Source organism: Peromyscus leucopus, chromosome X (genome assembly GCF_004664715.2).
Source record: "Peromyscus leucopus breed LL Stock chromosome X, UCI_PerLeu_2.1, whole genome shotgun sequence".
NCBI classification, from domain to species: Eukaryota; Metazoa; Chordata; class Mammalia; order Rodentia; family Cricetidae; genus Peromyscus; species Peromyscus leucopus.
The window spans coordinates 31,021,026-31,039,508 of record NC_051083.1 but is presented as its reverse complement, the minus strand read 5'-3'; the positions used below and the strand labels follow the sequence as shown (position 1 = coordinate 31,039,508).

The window sequence follows — 18,483 nt, the reverse complement described above, 5'->3', positions numbered from 1 at the left end:
AGTAAGAATATTATTTAGGGATTTAGAGCTGGTGAACTAAATTGCCAGCCACTCGGTTATCTGCAGAATGGCAGCAGTTCTAAAGGCTAATTCCCCCTAGTTTTAGGCTTACAGCAGTTGGTTCAAGGGCACAATCATTCTAGGGTAGTATTCTTAAGTTTTTTTTTTTTTTATTAATTGCTGAAAAGTACACGCAAATCAAGCCAGAGAGATGGCCTAGCAGTAAAGGTGCTTGCCGCCTAGCCTGACAGTCTGAATTGGGTCCCCAGGAGAGAACTGACTCCCACAAGTTGTCCTCTGACCTCCACACATGCACCCTCCTCTCCCCCCACAATGTAATTTAAAGTACAGGCAGCCGGTCATGGTGGTACATATTTTTAGTCCAAGCACCAGGAGGCAGAGGAAGGCACAACTCTGAGTTTGAGGCTTAAAGCCTTGTCTACTATTGAGTTCAGGTCAACCACGACTACACAGTGAGACACCCCCCCGGGAAAAAAGAAGAAGGGGAGGAGGAGGAGGAAGGAAGAGAAGGAGGAGAAGCAGCAGCATCTGCCACCACAGCCAGATGTGCTGGTTCACATTTATAATTCTAGCACTTGGAAGGTTCAGGTAGGTGAGTCACCATGGGTTTGATGCCAACCTGAGCTACAGATCAAAACCTTGCTTCAAAATACAAAACAACAAAAAAATCAAACTAAGAGCCTTGTTTTGAGGGTCTCATCTATGAATACCCATATATTCTTGAGTCAAAATCAGAATATAGTTGTATTCACAGCTAATATCTATGACAGTGACACAGTGTACATGCACACAAGGAGCAGCCGGGGACGAGATGTAAGCAGAGTTTGGAGAAGTCCATTTTAGGTTTCCTGTGCTCCCCTACTCCCATCTGTGCTAGCAAGTGCACCCTCATTCCAGTGCTGTGTGCGCGTGCATGTGCACGAGTGTGTGTGTGTGTGTGTGTGTGTGTGTGTGTGTGTGTGTGTGTGTGTGTTGGTTCTGCCCATAGACTTGGAGTTGAGAGATTTTTACTAAGGGATGGTCACACAGATGTTCTCTGCCTAGCATCCATCAAAATTCCAGACTCCCTGAAGGAAAGCAGTAGTCATCATAAATCACATTGTACAAACAATGTAGACCGAGAAAAGTGACCCAATTCAAGTTAGTAGTAGAGAATTCATTCTGAAAGTCATCAGCTACAGACTGACCCTACAAGCCTTTTGAAAGATGGCAGCTGCCAGGTTAATTCATTTTGAATAAATACAAATCCATTTTTAGAGTAAACATGTCTAACAAGAAATTATGCTCCATTCAACATGTAATTGTAATCTTTGGTACTATGTCTCTTTCTGTGTCAAAATTTTATCTGTCCCATTTATAAGGGGTAAACACAAGGGTTGGAGAGATGGCTTACCCATTGAAAATGCCTACAGCTCTTCCAGGGGACCTGACTTTGGTTCCCAGCATCTACATCTGGTAACTCAAAACCACCTATGTATGACTCCAGCTTCAGGGGATCCACCATCTTCTTCTGGCCTCCTTGACTACCTGCACACTCACCCAGACATATACATATGCATGTTTTAAAAAAAGGTAACCACAAGTTTGAATGGTCTTGGTAGCACAGTTCGAGTGGAATGAGACTGCTTCATAGAATTGTAAGAAAAATTTAGAAAACTTGGACGCTTGTGTCAGCAGTGAGGTAAAGAAGCACAGCTCCTCGATATTAGTCTCGGCAGCTTCAGGAATTCCCCTAGACTTTCAGAGACCTTGATTCAGGCCAAACTGAGAATTTGTGACTTGGACACTAGAGTCTTAGCATTAGCCATATATACAAGTTACATCTCAAAAGGTTGCTTAGAAATCTTTTTTCCTTTTTTCTTTTTCATTTGATAAGAGATAACTGAGGTGGCTCTAAAGATGCCTTGAATGGAATTACAGTCTGGCAAAAAGGAACCAGGAGCCACTAGGGTTGAATTAAGAAGTTTAGTATATGTCTTTTCTCTATAAACGGAGTTTCTGATGAAATTCCTAGAAAATGTTTTATAGCTAGAAAGGGGAAAAGGCTTTTTTTTTTTTTGAGATTTTATTTATTTTTAGTTTCTGCGTGTAGGGTGTTTTGCCTGCATGTATTTCTGTACACCAGGTGTATGCAGTACCTTTTGGGACCAGAAGAGGGAGTCAGATCCTCTGGACTCATATCTGACGGATGTGAGTGACCATATAGGTGCTGGGAACCAAACCTGGATCTTCTGGAAGAGTAGCCAGTGAGTTCTTTTAACTGCTGAGCCAACTCTCGACCCCCAAAAGGGCCTTAAGCAGCTAGTAACTACTTGTGCTGGAATTCTCGATTCTCCATTGGCAAGAGACTTGGATTCCAGGGTGGAGAGTTCCTTTCTGCTTCTCGTGTCCCCAAAACGTTCCTGGTCTTTCTCTCCCACCTTACTTGCACTACATAGACTATGCTAAGGTGCTTGGAATGGGGAGTTCTTTAGTCTGTAGAAACAATGCATCTATATAACCTGTATGAGGAGTTGCTCTGGGGGCTGGTGCTGGTGATTGGACTCCAGGCCTTGCTGATGTTAAACATACAGCCTTACACTGAGTCACACTCCTGAGCCCCAGCCCAGGAATTCCATTTTAAAGCAGCAGAAGGATATACAATTTACCTTTTTCAGCACATGCGTGTCTCTGTCTGCCCTGCACAGCTCTCATGCCCAGTTGGTACACAAGAAGTTTAAGAGCAGCTTCTAGTTTTATGATGTGGGCATCTATCAGGCCCATTTGTGGGTTACAGTAAGACTCTTGCTTAGGTAGTGCTCCTTCTGTATCAGAACACAAGAACTCAGGTACAGTCAATCCACAGTTCACAGGAATACAACTCTTTGGGGGAAAATGGTGTTTTAAAGGATAAAACTGGGCTTTGAAGACAATTGAGTAACATTTTATTTTAAGTTTTGGACCTTGAGTCCTGACTCCAACCAACATTTACTGTCTCTTGTACACAGAGATCATCTTTTCATAGCAAAACAAGAGGCATGGTGGTATTCAAACCAATAGAGAAGGTACTTGATGGTGCACTGTATTTGATTGACTATTGCTGACCAAATTCAAAAGTCAGAGCTACTTCATAATCATAAGGGTACTTAAAGGAAGTGTGTTCCTGGAGTCTGGCTCTTCCATTTTCTGATTCCCTTCTAGACTGGACTCCTAGTGTAAGTCTATTGTCTTCTTCCCATTTGCTCTTGCCACTTAATTTTCTTTGAGTGATGCTGAGGCTCGAACCCAGCCAGGGCTTTGTATGTACTCCAGCCTTGAGCTCTGTCCCCAGCCTACCACAATACCATTGTCTTTGAATCCCAGAGGCAGTCAGGAGGAGAAGGAACCCATTTCAATCACACTGTCTCTGTCTGTCTTTATAAATCACATGCTGACTTCCAACCTGAGATGAGCTACTTTTTTGTTGATTTCTAGATGTAATGCTATAGAAAATTTGGGGGAAAAACACCCATAAGCTCAACAACCTAATACAATCGCACTGTATTCATATTTTAAAAAATATTTCCTTCTAGTCTTTCTACCTATATGTGGTTCTTCTTGGCTGTAGTAGTGGTTTGAATGAGATGACCCCCATAGACTCATATTTGAATGCTTGCCACGCAGTTGGTGGAACTATTTAGGAAGGATCAAGGGTTGTGGCCTTGTTGGAGGAGGCATAGCCTTGTTGGAAGACTTTTGTCACTGGGATTGGGCTTTGAGGTTTCAAAATCCTGCACCATTCCCAGTTAGAACTCTCTCTGCCTCATGGTTGCTGTCTCAGCATGTGAGCTCTCAGGTACTGCTCCGGTGCCATGCCTGTTTGCCTGCTGTCACGTTTCCCACCGTGATGCTCATGGATTCATCCTCTGAAGCTGTAAGCAAGCCCCCAATTAAATGCCTTCTTTTTTGTCAGATGCCTAGGTCATGGTGTCTCTTCATAGTAACAGAAAAGTAAGCCAGGTACAATAGTGAATATATGTATTTCCCCTGCAGTTCTTTTATTTCAAAAACTTTCAAGTATACCAACAAGATAGCAGATTAGTCCAGTAATCCTTGTGGCCATTTGGCCACATGTACCAGTTGTTACAGTTCTGCTATACTCTCTTTCTTCCTCCATCTTCTGTGTACAAAGTTGACTTTGGAACCACTTACAAGTAAGTTGCAAACATGGTAGCACTTCATACATAAATATTCATAAAATTGTCTTAGATTTTCACATTTTTCACACAATTCGATGTCATAGCTAAGAAAATTAACATCAGTTCCAATGACACGACCTACTATTTAGCCTATACTTTATCTTTTAGCTTTGTAGAAGGGTCTCCCATATCCCAGGCTAGCTTCCAACTCAATATGTAGTTGAAAATTACCTTGAATTCCTCCCTCGACCTCCCTGGTGATGGAATCGCAGGCTTGTACTACCACACTTGGTATGTGGTGCTGAGGACTGAGCCCAAGGCTCTGTCCATGCTAGGTAAGCATTGTACTATATACAAGGACATGTAGCCTGAGCTTTCAGACCCTAAGCTCTGGAATTGAGTAGGACTTGCTGAGTCCAAACTCTTCTTTCCTGAATAGTTGGGACCTCATCTTTCTTTGCACTGTTTCTTTATAAAAAGTTTCTTTGGAACCAGGCAGGCAATTCTCTATGTGTTCAAGGCCAGTCAGGGATACATAGTGAAACCTTGTCTCAAAAAAGAGGGTGGAAGGCTGTGGATATTGTAGTTTAGTATTTATAAGGCCCTGGACTGTACCCTAGCAACACACCACATACAGTCTTCCCAACTCAAAGTGAAAGTCCCTAGTTTACATAGTAATAATGAAGATTAAGTTTCCCACTATTATATAAATCATTTTACACAATGCTTGGTCTATGGTAGGAACTTAAATATGAATTATTATTATTATTCTATTATTGTTACTAATTTTACCTTAGTTCCAGCTGCCTTCATAACTTTTACCTACTACAAAGCCTCTTGCCTGGACTTTGTGCCTCTGGTTTTTCTCCTTCTAATCCTCTGAATCCATCTTCTGCCATGAGAATGGTCTTCTCACATGACTTTGCAGCTCAAAACCCTCAAAGGCTTACTTTGGCTTATGGAATAAAATGCACATAAATCCATACAGAAGACCTACGAGTCTTGAGAATTCCCTAGAGGGGTTTAATGCCTTTGCCTCCTGGCTATTGATATATATTCTGGACCTGCTTAGTGAGAAGGAACACCAATCTATATCCTATTAGGATGTCAGCTCATGGGACTTGGGAAGGTGGGCATGGGGCTGAGGGCCCCAGGTTAACTGTACCGTGATAGCACTGTACCTTTCTCCCTCTAAGCCTTAGAGTCAGAGGCACGCTTGCCTCACTTTGCCTGTCCAAACCAAAGACTCAGATGTTCTCCCCTGCACCTGTGTGCTGTTCAGGTTCTAGTGCACTGTGAACTTGGACCACCTTGCTTTTGCACTTTTGGCCTTCATGGTTGACGCTGCTAGGGCCAATCATACAATATGTGCTTAAATGTTTTATTGTGTGGTGGTGGTTTTGATGGCGGAGTTGATGATGCTTCTGGATCTGCCACTCATTGGAGGGTAGTGTCCAAGTTGCCGTCGACCATCCTTAGGGCTGCTGTGGGGCATAGTGGACACGAGGCTTGGTAGACTTCTATCAAAAGACCACGTTCTCTCCTTTGTTACATTTCAAACAAAAGGGAATTGGGACAGAAAGCCCAATCTTTTTATTTTTTATTTTTATGTTTTTGCTTTGAGCTGTTTTTTTCAACATCTTTTCACCACCCCCATGATTGACTTCAACTTATACTTAGAGGGTTTTTTCTGGCAAATTATTGTTAATAAGTCACATCTGAGTACTCCTTCTTTTGGGGATTATGCATTGGTTAAAAGGTGCTCTTTACAGGTCTCACTTCACTGTGGCGTTGATAATATGGTTGCCAGCCAGGAATGGAGTTCAGAGTGATACAGACCACTGTGCTTTTAAAGCCCTGCCTGGGTTGAAGTCTCCTGTTTACTATGAGATGCAAAACACATTCAGAGCATACTAAGTTTTTATTCCCTTGCTCTTGTATTTTATGGCTTCCAGGGGCCCTTTGAGAAACAAGAAAGTATAGCAGTAACAATGCTTTGGGGAAAACTATGCATGGCAATGTGTTTTCAAAACACACTTTTTCACATGAAATGGATTTTGATACAAAGTACTATAGGAACTCATGCATGCTGGGAGTCCTAACTATGCCATTAAGCTTGTTTTTAAATTCCAACAACCTCTTTCTATTAATAGAGAAGAAGTGATTAATGGCTGCTTCAGGGTAGCATAAAAGGTGGGATATATGGAACATCACCACACCCTTCCCCTAGTATCTTGCAATATTTTCTTTTACTGGGAATTTATTAGCAGTAAGGAGTCATTGACAGACAGGTTATCCATTAGTTTTAAATCAATAACTATACATTAAAACTTTCTCAAATGACAGAAATGTTTTGCCTTGTCTAGCATGTTTGAAGTCCAGCACTAGGTAAACTAGGTTTGGTAGATCATGTCTGCAGTCTAGCATTTTGGAGGTGGAGGCAGGGGGATCAGAAATTTGAGGTTATCCCTGGCTACATAGTGGGTTTGAAACCAGCATGAGTTACAAAAAGACTGTTTCAAAAACAAATAAACACGGAGACCGTTGTGGTCAATCAAGCCTTGCAAGTCAAAGTCATGTGCTAGGATAGCACTTCCCACCTGTGTTGTTGGAACTGATGGTTTTGATCTTGCCACCGGTAGAACCCGGGCCTGAAGCCCAGAAGGCTGTGAGCAGGACAGGCACACACCCAGTTTTCTGTGGCCACCTGGAGGTGGAAGGCAGCCTGACTGCTTTCACATTGCATAGTCACCCATTAACCAAGCCCCACTCCCTGTCCTCTCCTGTAGCCTAATCACATAGGCCTCATTCCCTGGCCTCGGTCAAGTAGCACAGGTTACATACTAATGAAGCCTGTTCCTGCTTAATGCAAGACCCCCCCCCTTTCCTTTGGAAGCCTGTAAGAGTAGACGCCTTGCTTTGTTTGTGTAACTGAAGCTTCTTACTTCAAATCCCCAGCTAAATATCTTGCATTAAAGATGATTTGCCTTGAACCAGGTGGTGGTGGTGCGCACCTTTAATCCCAGCACTCGGGAGGTAGAGATAGGCTCATCGGGAGGTAGAGATAGGCTCATTTGTGCTTTCAAGGCCAGCCTGGTCTACAGCAAGTTCCAGGACAGCTAGGGCTACACAGAAAAAAAACCTGGAGAGAGAGAGAGAGAGAGAGAGAGAGAGAGAGAGAGAGAGAGAGAGAGAGAGAGAGAGAGGTCTATGAAATATTTTAAAAAAGAGTTTGTACTACTTGAGGAACATGTGCATGAGAAATATTTGCTATGATTTTAATTAACCATACATAGAAAGGCCTTTAAAAACACTTTTTTGAGGAAATAATGATAATCAATATCAAAGTGATTGTAGTTTATTTTTAATCTTTTTTTAAGTTTACTTATTACATTTTTATTTTGCATGAGTGCATGTGTCTGTGTGTGTGTGTGCATTCGTGTGTGTGCATGCATGGATGCATGCATTCGTGCGCGCGCGTGTGTGTGTGTGTGTGTGTGTGTGTGTGTGTGTGTGTGTGTGTGTGTGTGTTGAGAGGACAGCTTTCAGAAGCCAGTTCTCTTCCTTTCACCAAGGGGTTCTTTGGATCGAATTCAGGTCCTCGGGCTTGACGGCAGGCCTCCTTACCTGCTGAGCCATCTGGCTGGCCCCATTAGTTTTAAATCAATACTATCCATTAAAACTTTCTCAAATGATGGAAATGTTCGATAATCTGCACTATTCAAAAATGGCAGTCATTAGCCGCACATAGCTGTAGAGTACTTGAAGTGCCAGTACAAGTAAGGAATGGCATTTTAAATTCCATTTGACTCTAATTGTTTTAAATTTATATAGCCACGGTGGCTTGTACTTATACTGGACAACTTAAAACTTTGCTTCCTTAAATGTAATAAGAGATACAGTTGTTTGTTTTGTGACACCTAATGGAATTTAACATGCACAACCATAATATTTAGCTGGGCATAGTGCTGGTCTTTAATTCTGAATTCATACTCAAGAAGCTGAGGCAGGAGAATTGTGAGTTTTAGGCTGTGTGGGCTACACTGCAGAATTATGTTCCATAAACAACAACAGATCTCTCTCTCTCTGTGTATGTGTGTAATTATTTAAAAAGATAGATTAATATTTATATAGAACTGAGATAACTTTAAGTGAAATATGCATATCTACCTTATGACTGACTCTTAAGTTTGTTTTGTGTGAAACAAAAGTCATCCCCCAAATCGTACAGGGCCCAGAGTGCCAGAGTGGCGCTTACATTTTCCAGTCTGCTGCAGAAGCCAGTGTTGTTTTGTGTTTGTTTGATGACCCACATTTTATTTCTATCACTTGTTTTTGACCTCCAGATGAGTGCTCTAAATCAGCAAGTTTAGCAGTAATGCCTATTCTGACAATTCTGTTCTTGAGTATCATGGTTTATTGTCCTACCTAGTCTCAGAACACTTAGGAAAAAAATATTAACCTTAGAGATGAATAAACTCAAGCTGAGCCTCAATTTGCTTGACTCAGGTTGTTCCATTTTGATGCATTGGCAGTTTGGTAGAAAGTGAGAGCTGGTGGGTTAGAGCTGACCCATCTAAGGCCCTTGTGGGGAATTATACCTGGTACAGGAAATAATTTGTTCTTAAATTAATTTCTGTTTTTAAATTAATTTTAAAAATGATTTTTAGGAAAGAATTCTGAAACTTAAGTGCTTAATGGTTTTCCCTGATTCTCTATATTTCCCTAAGTTTTGAGAGCATGTCACAGGAACATGTAACCTTCATGAGTAACAAAAGCTTTTATGTAATTTTCAGACCAGATTTATACATCTGGCCAATGTCTGAAGTTGTAGCTGTTTTGATTGTTAATTAACTAGTTAATTGATTCTGAGATAGGATCTCATCTGAAGCCTACAGTATGTTGGGATTCCCTCTGGAGTCCAGGCTGGCCTCAGATTCATGGTGCATCTTCCATTCTCAGCATTGTGAGTGAGGGGTTAAAGGCATGGACTACCATGCCCAGTTTCTGCAGTGCTAGGGATTGAAGGCACACACTCTGTTAACAGAGCTACATCTCCAGCCTTAGGGCCAGTCTTAAAAACAAACAAACAACTAAAACAAGCTCTTAGTCATTATACAGCAGTACAAGTGCCTTTTCCTAACTAAAAAGTGGGAGGTGGTATTTGACTTTAATAATAATGATATGTTGTTTTATATCTTTAGCTAACCTATATTCCATTTTTGACTAATTTTTAACCTTTTCCTTGCTGTTTTCTCTGGTCTGATGCCACCATACCTCTGCTGTTTTGTCAGAAAGTCAAGAAGGAGAATGAATAAACAAAACAGAAACTTTGATGATTTAGTATATCTGTTTATTGCTAATCACTCAGTAAGTGGAGAGTAGTTTTGTTTTCTAGTCTATCTGCCTAGACCTTTCCCAGTGGTTTTCCCTTTTCCTTTTAAAAGAACAAAAATGAAATTTCACTGGTTAAGGATTTCAGACCTTTATTTAGGTCAGCAAATGCCTGGCCAAAGTTAGGGATGTGTCAGGCATTAGGAGTCTTTATCAGGAAATGAAGACCCAAAGAAACTTTAGTTTGTTCTCTGTCTCTCTCCCTGTCTCTCTCCTCCGCTCCCTCCCTCCCCCTTTCTTCCTGTGTGTGTATGTCAGAGGACAACTTTATCGAGTTGTTTCTCTCCTTTCACTTTTTATGTGGTGGCTTCTAGGGATTGAACTCGGGTCCCCAGGCTTGCACAGTGAGTTCTTCACCTGCTGAGTGTATCTCGCTGACCTCTTTAGGGTTTTCCGTTATAGCAGCGCTGACAAACAGCAGGAGAGGCACGGAACATAGACATGGACAAAGAGGAAGGATGTCGTGACAATCGACTGGGACAACTTACAAGGCTGCCTTGTTCAGCTGCTTTGAGTCTTCAGAGAGTGCCCTCCCTGTTTAGGGAGGCACCCTTCACTTCGGGGTCTACGTGATCTGCTTCAGGGAAGGCCAGAGCACCTGTTTTAGGGCAGAAGGGCCAGATGAAAGCTCAAGAGACCTTCCTGTGTAGGCTTTTGTTGCCGGTAGCCCACCAGAGAAGACCGTTCAGACAGAGTTGATAGCCTATTGAAAGTCTTTATTCCAGCTTCTAGAACTACTCTCAGGTATTCAGGACCCCAGTATAACCCAGAGATTTTAGAGCAAGAGGCTTTCAGAAGCAAAAACCACATCCGGTTATCTTGCTCCGCAGCTGCAGGGGGAGGTTTTGCACAAGCAAGCAGTTTAACAAAAACTAAGATGAGCAGTTATGGAGGGAGAGGTTTGTATAAGCATGCAGTTGTTTAACAGAAGCCAAGATAAATTAGCTGGGGTATCTTGGCCTTGGTTCCTAGAATAGAGTTGGGTAATTTTCCATGGGATTTGCTATCAAGGAGATCAAATTCTAGTCAAACCTAAAAATGGTCTCATCAAGAATATGAGATGGAGGAACCTCTGCACTGTCTTGCCCTGTCACACTACCTCAGATTCCTTTACTTTAAAATGTTCACTATGCCAAGGTGCCATATTTTGGAGTAATGTGTCCTGAACCCTCTCATTGCCAAAGAAAATCATTGTCATCAGAGCAATGAAAAATGAAAAAAAAATCCAGCATTGAACTAACAGGTTATGAACTTGGGAGCACATTGACTTCAATAGGAACAAGACAATGTGGTGCTCAGCCTCAGATAGACTGAGATTTAGTCCCTTGTTGTTGTTGTTTCTTTTTTACTCTTTTAGGGGGCCCACCACCCAGATCCCAAATAAATCACACATGGAGGCTTATTCTTACTTATAAATGCCCAGCCTTAGCTTGGCGTGTTTCTTGTCAGCTTTCCTTAACTTATCCCATCTACCTTTTGCCTCTGGGCTTTTCCAGTTCTCTTACTTCTGTAAATCTTACTCTTACTCCATGGCTTGCTGTGTAGCTGGGTGGCTGGCCTCTGGAGTCCTCCTCCTTCTCTGGCTTCTTCCTCCCTTTTTTCCCAGAGTTTTCCTTCTACATATTCTCTCTGCCTGCCAGCCCTACCTGTCCTTTCTCCTGCCTTGCTATTGGCCATTCAGCTCTTTATTAGACCATCAGGTGTTTTAGACAGGCACAGCAACACAGCTTCACAGAATTAAACAAATACAACATAAACAAAAGCAACACACCATAAAAAATATTCTACAACAGTCCCTAGTCTAGATTGACATGAAATAAAGGGATCCATCCTCTATGCTTTTCTTTCCCTTAAAAATCTTGTTTTGAAGGGTTCTGGCTGTGATTTTCTGGCTCCATTGCTTTTGGTTCTGTGGTAAGGCAAAACACCATGGTGGGGAGCACATGGTAAAAGAACACTGTTTACATTATGGTGACTAGGAGGCACAAAGGGCAAAGAGGGCCAGAAGTCCCAATAGCCCCTTCAAGGTGTGTCCATAGTGGCCTCATTTCCACTTGTCTCACTTCTTTCAGAAATTTTTTTGTGCGTGTGTGTGTGTGTGTGTGTGTGTGTGTGCGTGTGTGTGTGCACTCGCGTGCATGTGTGTGTGTGGGTTATGTATTTGCGTACACATCTGCCACAATGCTGAGAGTGGAGGTCAAAGGACCTCTTTTGGGAGTCAGTTATCTGGGTATCAGACTCAGGTCTTAAGGCTCTATGTACAGAAAGTGCTTTAACCAACTGAGCCATCTTGGTGGCCCGCTTTCTTTATAACATAATTAAAATTAAACAAAATTTTAAGGTTACCCTAGAAGTATATGTAAGTATGTATCGAATACTGGAAGTATCCCCCTTTCTATCCTCACTCTCCTTTCGCTTGCCCCTTCCTCCCATTGGTCATGTTCATTCGCCCTAGACAGTTTTACTTCTTTCATGTCATATAGACATGCATGATTTTATGTATTTTCTGTAAAATCATAGGAATCTCAAACAAGATAAAACATACAAAATTTGTCTTTTTGAGACTGGATTAATTCTCTGCATATGATCATCTCCAGTTGCATATATTTTCCTGCAGATGACATGACTTTTTCTTGGAGACAGGTTTTCACAATAGCCCACCCAGGTTGGCCTAGAACTCTTTGGCAGTCCTCCAGCCTCAGCCTCATAAGTTCTGGGATTACAAGGGTGAGCTACCACTCCTGGCCTCAGGCTTTCATATGAAATCAGATTGTTAATAGAACTCCTCGAGTAGAAAGCAAGCCGCAGCCACAGGGGCAGGCAGCAGAGCAGTCAAGGCTTTGTGGAAGTGGACAGCTGATCTGTAGTCTTTGATTTATACATTTCAACCTATGAAACACTTTCCTAAATGCTCTAAGAATAACAACTAACCTACGACTTGTGATGAAGGCATGCAATCCGTTGCTCTGAGCAAAGAAGGACCATTGCATGTGGTTAGACTACAAAATGATCATCAAATATTCTTAGTATTTCCTCTACATGGATCTTAATTATGGAACAGGTGTGGAGCTAAAACTTGACGAATTATTTGTGGCATTTTTTCACATCTTGCTGAGTGACTTTTCTCTGTTTTCTAGTGATGTATACAGTGATGTCAGCGATGACAGCTATTCCGAGGCAAAGCTGGCTGAACTGGAAATCAACTGAAGCTCTTTCTTGCCTCAGGCCACCTGAGAGGGTAAGGAAGCATTTTGGAGGATTATTTGTTTGTCTCACAGGAAGCTGGCATCCTGGGGAGCATTACAGACTTGGTTCCCAGGGTCCTTCTCAGCCTAGATTTAGCCTTGGTGCTGTTAAGAGACAGTATTTGGGAGAAAGGGCATACATCTGAGGCCAGGAATGAGCATATCGGTACCTGTAAATTACTGGGTAGAATTGTAATAGTCTATGTTGGAGATTGACCAGAAAAAATTGTAATGCCAGATAGTATTTTATGCTTATGGGCTTGTCATAGCTATTGCAGTGAAAAAAGCAGGCATAGGCAATATAGAAACAAATGGACATAGTTGTGTGCCAATACAACTTTATTTACAAAAACGACTTGCTAATTGTGTACATGTTACATGTTTATAATGCCAGCACTCAGGCAGTGCAGTTCAAAATAATCCTCAGGTACACAGTGACTGGATTATATTAGATTCTATATTAAAAACAAAAACAAACCCCCAAACCTACTTTCTGAATAAATTGTAGTTATCCATGTATGAAAAGGTCAAATCATAATTAAAACCACTGATTTGTGTGCTATCTAATTTTTCCTTTTCTTTTTAAATGATACCCTTGGGCCAGTGAGATGGTGTTGCAGGTAAAAGTACCTGCTATGGCGGCCTGATGACTTGAATCAGTCCCCAGACCCCATGTTGGAGGGACAGAGCTGATTCCTGGAATTTGTCCTCTGACCCCCACACGCATGCTATGGCACGGCTATGCTTTCTCTGTCTCTCTCTAACATTAATACAATACATATTAGTGAAAATAAAATTAAAAACAAAACGGGGGGCTAGAGAGATGGCTCAGTGGTTTAAAGTGCTGGCCAGAGGACCCAGGTTTGGTTCTCAGCACCCACATCATGGCTCATGACTATCCATAACTCAGTTCCAGGCCATCTGGTGCCTTTTCCTGGCCTCTGTGGGCACCAGGTATGTACATGGTGATAAGTATACATACAGGCAAACACTCATCACAGAAATGAAATCAGTAAATCTCTAAAAAGTTTTTAAAAATTCAACAAAATAAAACAAAAGACCATCTTGCTGAATGTGTTATAGGCCACTCATCGCAGGGCAGATTCTCTTAACTTTGTATAAAATAAAATATGATTGGGGCTGGAGAGATGGGTTAAGTGTACTTGTGGCTCTTATAAGGAGGGGCCTGGGTTCAGTTCACAGCACCCATATTGCAGCTTACAACAATCTGTACCTCTGGTTCGGGGGATCTGATGCCCTCTTCTGGCTTCTGAGAGCACCAGGCACACATGTAGCATACATACATACATGCAGGCAAAGCACTCAAACACATAAAGTAAATCCAAGAAATAAAAATTATAGAGTAGGATTGTTTCTTTGCAAGAAGAGGCTAGAGATAGGATTGGTGTTCGAGGGCAGCTTATTTCCTCTGTTACTATATTTTGTATTCTAAGAGAAGACAGCATCATGGATAGTGTTAATAAGTTTTTGCTTGGAGCCAGATGCCTCTTGGGATGACCCTAGAGGTTATGGCAGGCCTGGGGTTGGATATGCTAGTGTTTAGTTAGAATAGCAACTTTTGGACAACTCGTCAAGAGTTCACTACTCTATTCAACTGGGGCTGTTGCTCAGTGATAGAGTGCTTGGCTGGTTTGCCTGGGGCCCAAGTTCAATGTCCAGAATTGCAAAAAAAAAAAAAAAAAAAAAAAAAAAAGAACCACAAAGAGTTGTATCACTCTACTGTGAGCTCTCTGTAGATATTTCTGTTTATCTGAAACTACTGTGTGTCACAAATGGGGTGACCTCAAACTAAAATGCTGTAAAGATTAACAGGGATGATTTTAAAGGAGCTTATTATTCACTTTTTGATGTAACTAATACTTACTTTTTTTTTTTTTAGGCCTCTGAAGTAATTATACTTAAGATGAAAGAATTATCTGAAGAAACCACCACACTGTTCCCTAGACATGGGCTATGAAGATTCAAAGGGAATCAGAACATGTTTACTTCATGAAACAGAACCAAAGGGATCCTTTCCTTTTCCCTCCAGAGGCAGCCTGTAGTAGTCGTCACACTTTGCTATCCTTAATTAAACTTCTTTCAGCAGCATCCTGGCACAGAAAGTGTTTCTGTGTTTTGTCCAGAGCATGGTGAGGTCAAAGTGGGAAGCAGGAACTGGGGAGACTTGCCTTCCCAATATTGTATGGGGAAGGTGGCAGGCATGTGCTATAACCAGTTTCGGGTTTAAAAATGAGTTATTCTTTTGCCTGGATATGAAGTGTAGCTTAATGTGGGAGTTAAGGTGATTTGGGTTTCTCATTCTGTTTATTTCCAGTTAGAGGTGAAATTCAGCAGGTGCAGACCTTGGGGTTGTGAGTCTGTTATCTCACAGACAAAGTGTAAAGGGGATCTGAGACCTTAGGAACCAGGATAAGGAGGGCCCCGTTCCATCGCTTCAACTTGCTGTCTTCAAGTGGAAGGAGCAAACCCAACTCCCACAAGTTGTCTTCTGACCCCTGCATGTGCACACACAGAGACACCAAAAAGTGTAAAAAAATGTAAAAATTCATAATCTTCTTTCTTTTTTAATTAAATTTACTTTTCATTATTCTTTCAACAGCTTCACAAATGTATAGACTCAATCTTTGGTCATTTTTATCCTTTATGACACTCTCTCATTCCATGCTTCTTCTCATGCCTTTTTTGTTGTTTTCAGTTTTTGTGACCACTGTCTTTTTTCTTTTTGAGACAGCATCTCGTACTGTAGCCCAAGCTGACCTGGAATTCACTGTGTAGCCTACTATATAGTCTTGAACTCACTGTGATTCTCTGGCCTCAGCCTCCCAAATGTTAGGATTATATGTATGAGATATTACACCCTGCTAAACATCAGCAATTTTTTTTTTGAGACAGGGTTTCTCTACATAGGCCTGGCTGTCCTGGAATTCACTATGTAGAACAGGCTGGCCTCAAACTCACAAAGATCTGCCTGCCTCTGCCTCTAGATTGCTGGGGTTAAAAGTGTGCACAAACATGCTTGGCTAGCAATTTTTTATAGCAAAAAAAAACTATTTTAAAGTTAATTGTACAGTAGCATTCACTCATACTGTACAACTATTAGCTTTATGTAGTTATTCCACAATTAAGCCCTGTTCTCAGTAGCAGTCACTCCTCATCCCCTGGCAACTGTTAGATCCAGATTGATTGAGGCAACTTGGGAAGAAAAGAAAGCGCAGACCAGCCTTTACACGAGCAGAATTACTCTTTAACCAGAACAACTGGAGGACATCAGTCTCTCCTTGGGAGACTGCACACGCACACATGCACATGCACGATGTGGTACAGAAAGAAGGGTTGGGGATTTTATGGGACAGAAAAGAGGACTTTGGGGATGGAAGATTCCACCTGCAGATCAGTCCCCCTTGGGATGGAAGACAGCATCTGCAGATCAGTTTCCCTACAGTCTCAAAGCGGTAGATGGCAGAGGGGTTAGTATGCTGATCCTCCTATCAGAGTCCTGGGTGCTAACAGCCCACAGGTATTACTAGTCAAGTCAGCTGCTCAGTCTAGAGTTTCCCCGCCCACCCGAGGCTTTTGTCCGTGTGTTTTGTCATTAGCTCTTCAGCAGCCACCAATCCCTCTTTGGATAGCGTTTCCTACCGTAGTAGTTCATAAAGTGAAAGTGTATGGTGTATGTGCCCCTTTGTGTCTGGTTTCTTTCGTTGACCTTAATCTTGTCAAGGCTTACCCAAATGGTAGCATTCCTTTTTATGACTCAATAAAATTCCGTTGTATATATTTGCCAGTTTATTCATTGTTGATGGGCCCTTGGCTAGTTTCCACCTTTGGTCTTTTGTGAATAGTGCTACCAGGAATCATCATGCGTAAATATTTGTTGTGAATATGTTTTTAGTTCTGAGTATCAACCTAGGAGTAGGATTGCTGTGGTATATGCTATTTTTAACTTTTGACAAAGAGTCAGTATTACTTTAATTCAACATTTTTTTAGTGAGCAACTTTTTTAGATTAAAAAGTTTATGTGTATGAATGTTTTGCCTGCAAGTATGTATGTATGTGCACTACATGTGTACCTGGTGCCCACTGAAATCAAAAGAGGACATCAAATCCTATGGAACTGGAGTTACAGATTGTTGTGAGCCATCATGTCCAAAATAGGAATTGAATCTCAGTCCTCTAAACTCCTGAGCCATCTTTCCAGTCCCCTAATTCAATGTTTTTTAAAATTCAAAATTAATTAAAAAAACACAGTGAACAAAGTAACAACTTAACTTTTAAAACAGAATCTGTAGCACTGGAGAAGTGGCTGAGTGGTTAAGAGTGCTTACTACTCTACCAGATGAGCCAAGTTTGGTTTCCCAGTGTCTACATTGAGCAGCTTGCAAATGCCTGAAACTCTATCTCTAGGGGATCCAGTTACCCTCTTTTGGCATCCATTGGCACCTGCATCCATGTGGCGCACACACACACACACACACACACACACATCACATAAATAAAAATATGTACAAATAAAGGAATAATCTAGACTCATACCTCCCTTACCTGCCATTCCTGGTCTGAGTGCTCATAAATGTATAAAAACACAGTTTGTGCCTCAAAAGAGAAAACGTAATTTCTTCAGGAGCCAAATATGAGTGACCATGGCCCAAGAACACAAACTTAAGTTACCCCAAATTCCATGTTCCAATGTAATAACTTTCATAAAGTTTTTTATAGTAAGAGAACAAAGAAAATAAGACACGTTTCCAATACATGGGTGGAAACATCAGGCAGGCAGGTTTCAGAAAAGCAGGGACACATCTGCTCTATGCCTGATGACATTCGTAGATTTTAGATTGGTGGAAGCTAAGGTTCTGTTTGTACATTCCAAGTGGATTTACCTAATAGTCACAAGTATGTTAGGTCATACACAAAGGTAGGCAATATGTGGCTATTTAGAGGTCTAAAACATCCCAAGATAACCTGGTTGTTGACCTGCAACATTCCAGTTTCTTCACAACTATTGAAGTTCAGCCTTGTGGAATGTTCTTTGTAGGTGTGGCTCTTTTCTGGGAACTTCAGATAGCTTAGACCCACCATATGGATGCTGTTAATCCCAAAGATATGATGAGAAAGACCACCGACCCAAATCATCATGGCCAAATTAATTAGAGCAAGCAGTTTTTATTTTATTTTATTAAAGCAAGCTTTTTTATTCATGTACACAGACTGCCTCTGCCTAAGGCAGAATTCAAGAGGTCAGCCTTGGACATGAGGAAGACAAGGTTTTCATAGCTTAGTGGTAGGGGGTTTCCAAACGGGGGATTTGGTGGGCAAAATTTATGAGCAGAACATAAGCATACCAAGTTAGTCCTAATGGCTTGCTGAAACAAAGACATGGCTGCAAGGTGGGCATAGCAAGGTAGTCATGACAACAGGTAGCCATAACAATGTAGTCATAACAACCCATTTGAAATACAGGTAGGATTGCAGATAGCTATTAACTTTTTGAAACAAAGGCATGATTGCCATTCCTGGAACAGGTAGTACAGAACCGTTTGTAGTTAAGGTTACAGGTGAGGCATAGCCCCATCCTTGAGAAACAGGTTGAATCATAAACAGAAATGAATCTAGTTTGTCTTTACTATAAGAAGGCTTTTAAGTCT

At 41.5% G+C, this 18,483-nt stretch overlaps 1 protein-coding gene across 1 annotated transcript in view; it reads left to right on the top strand.

The window, feature by feature from the left end:
- Positions 1-14,934, top strand: part of Ctps2 (CTP synthase 2) — a 107,714-nt gene extending 92,780 nt beyond the window's left edge. Inside the window, 2 exon segments of the mRNA XM_028887755.2 lie at positions 12,710-12,810; positions 14,718-14,934. Coding sequence (XP_028743588.1) covers positions 12,710-12,779 — 70 coding nt within the window. The 3' untranslated portion in view covers positions 12,780-12,810; positions 14,718-14,934.
- Positions 14,935-18,483: the final 3,549 nt, after the last annotated feature.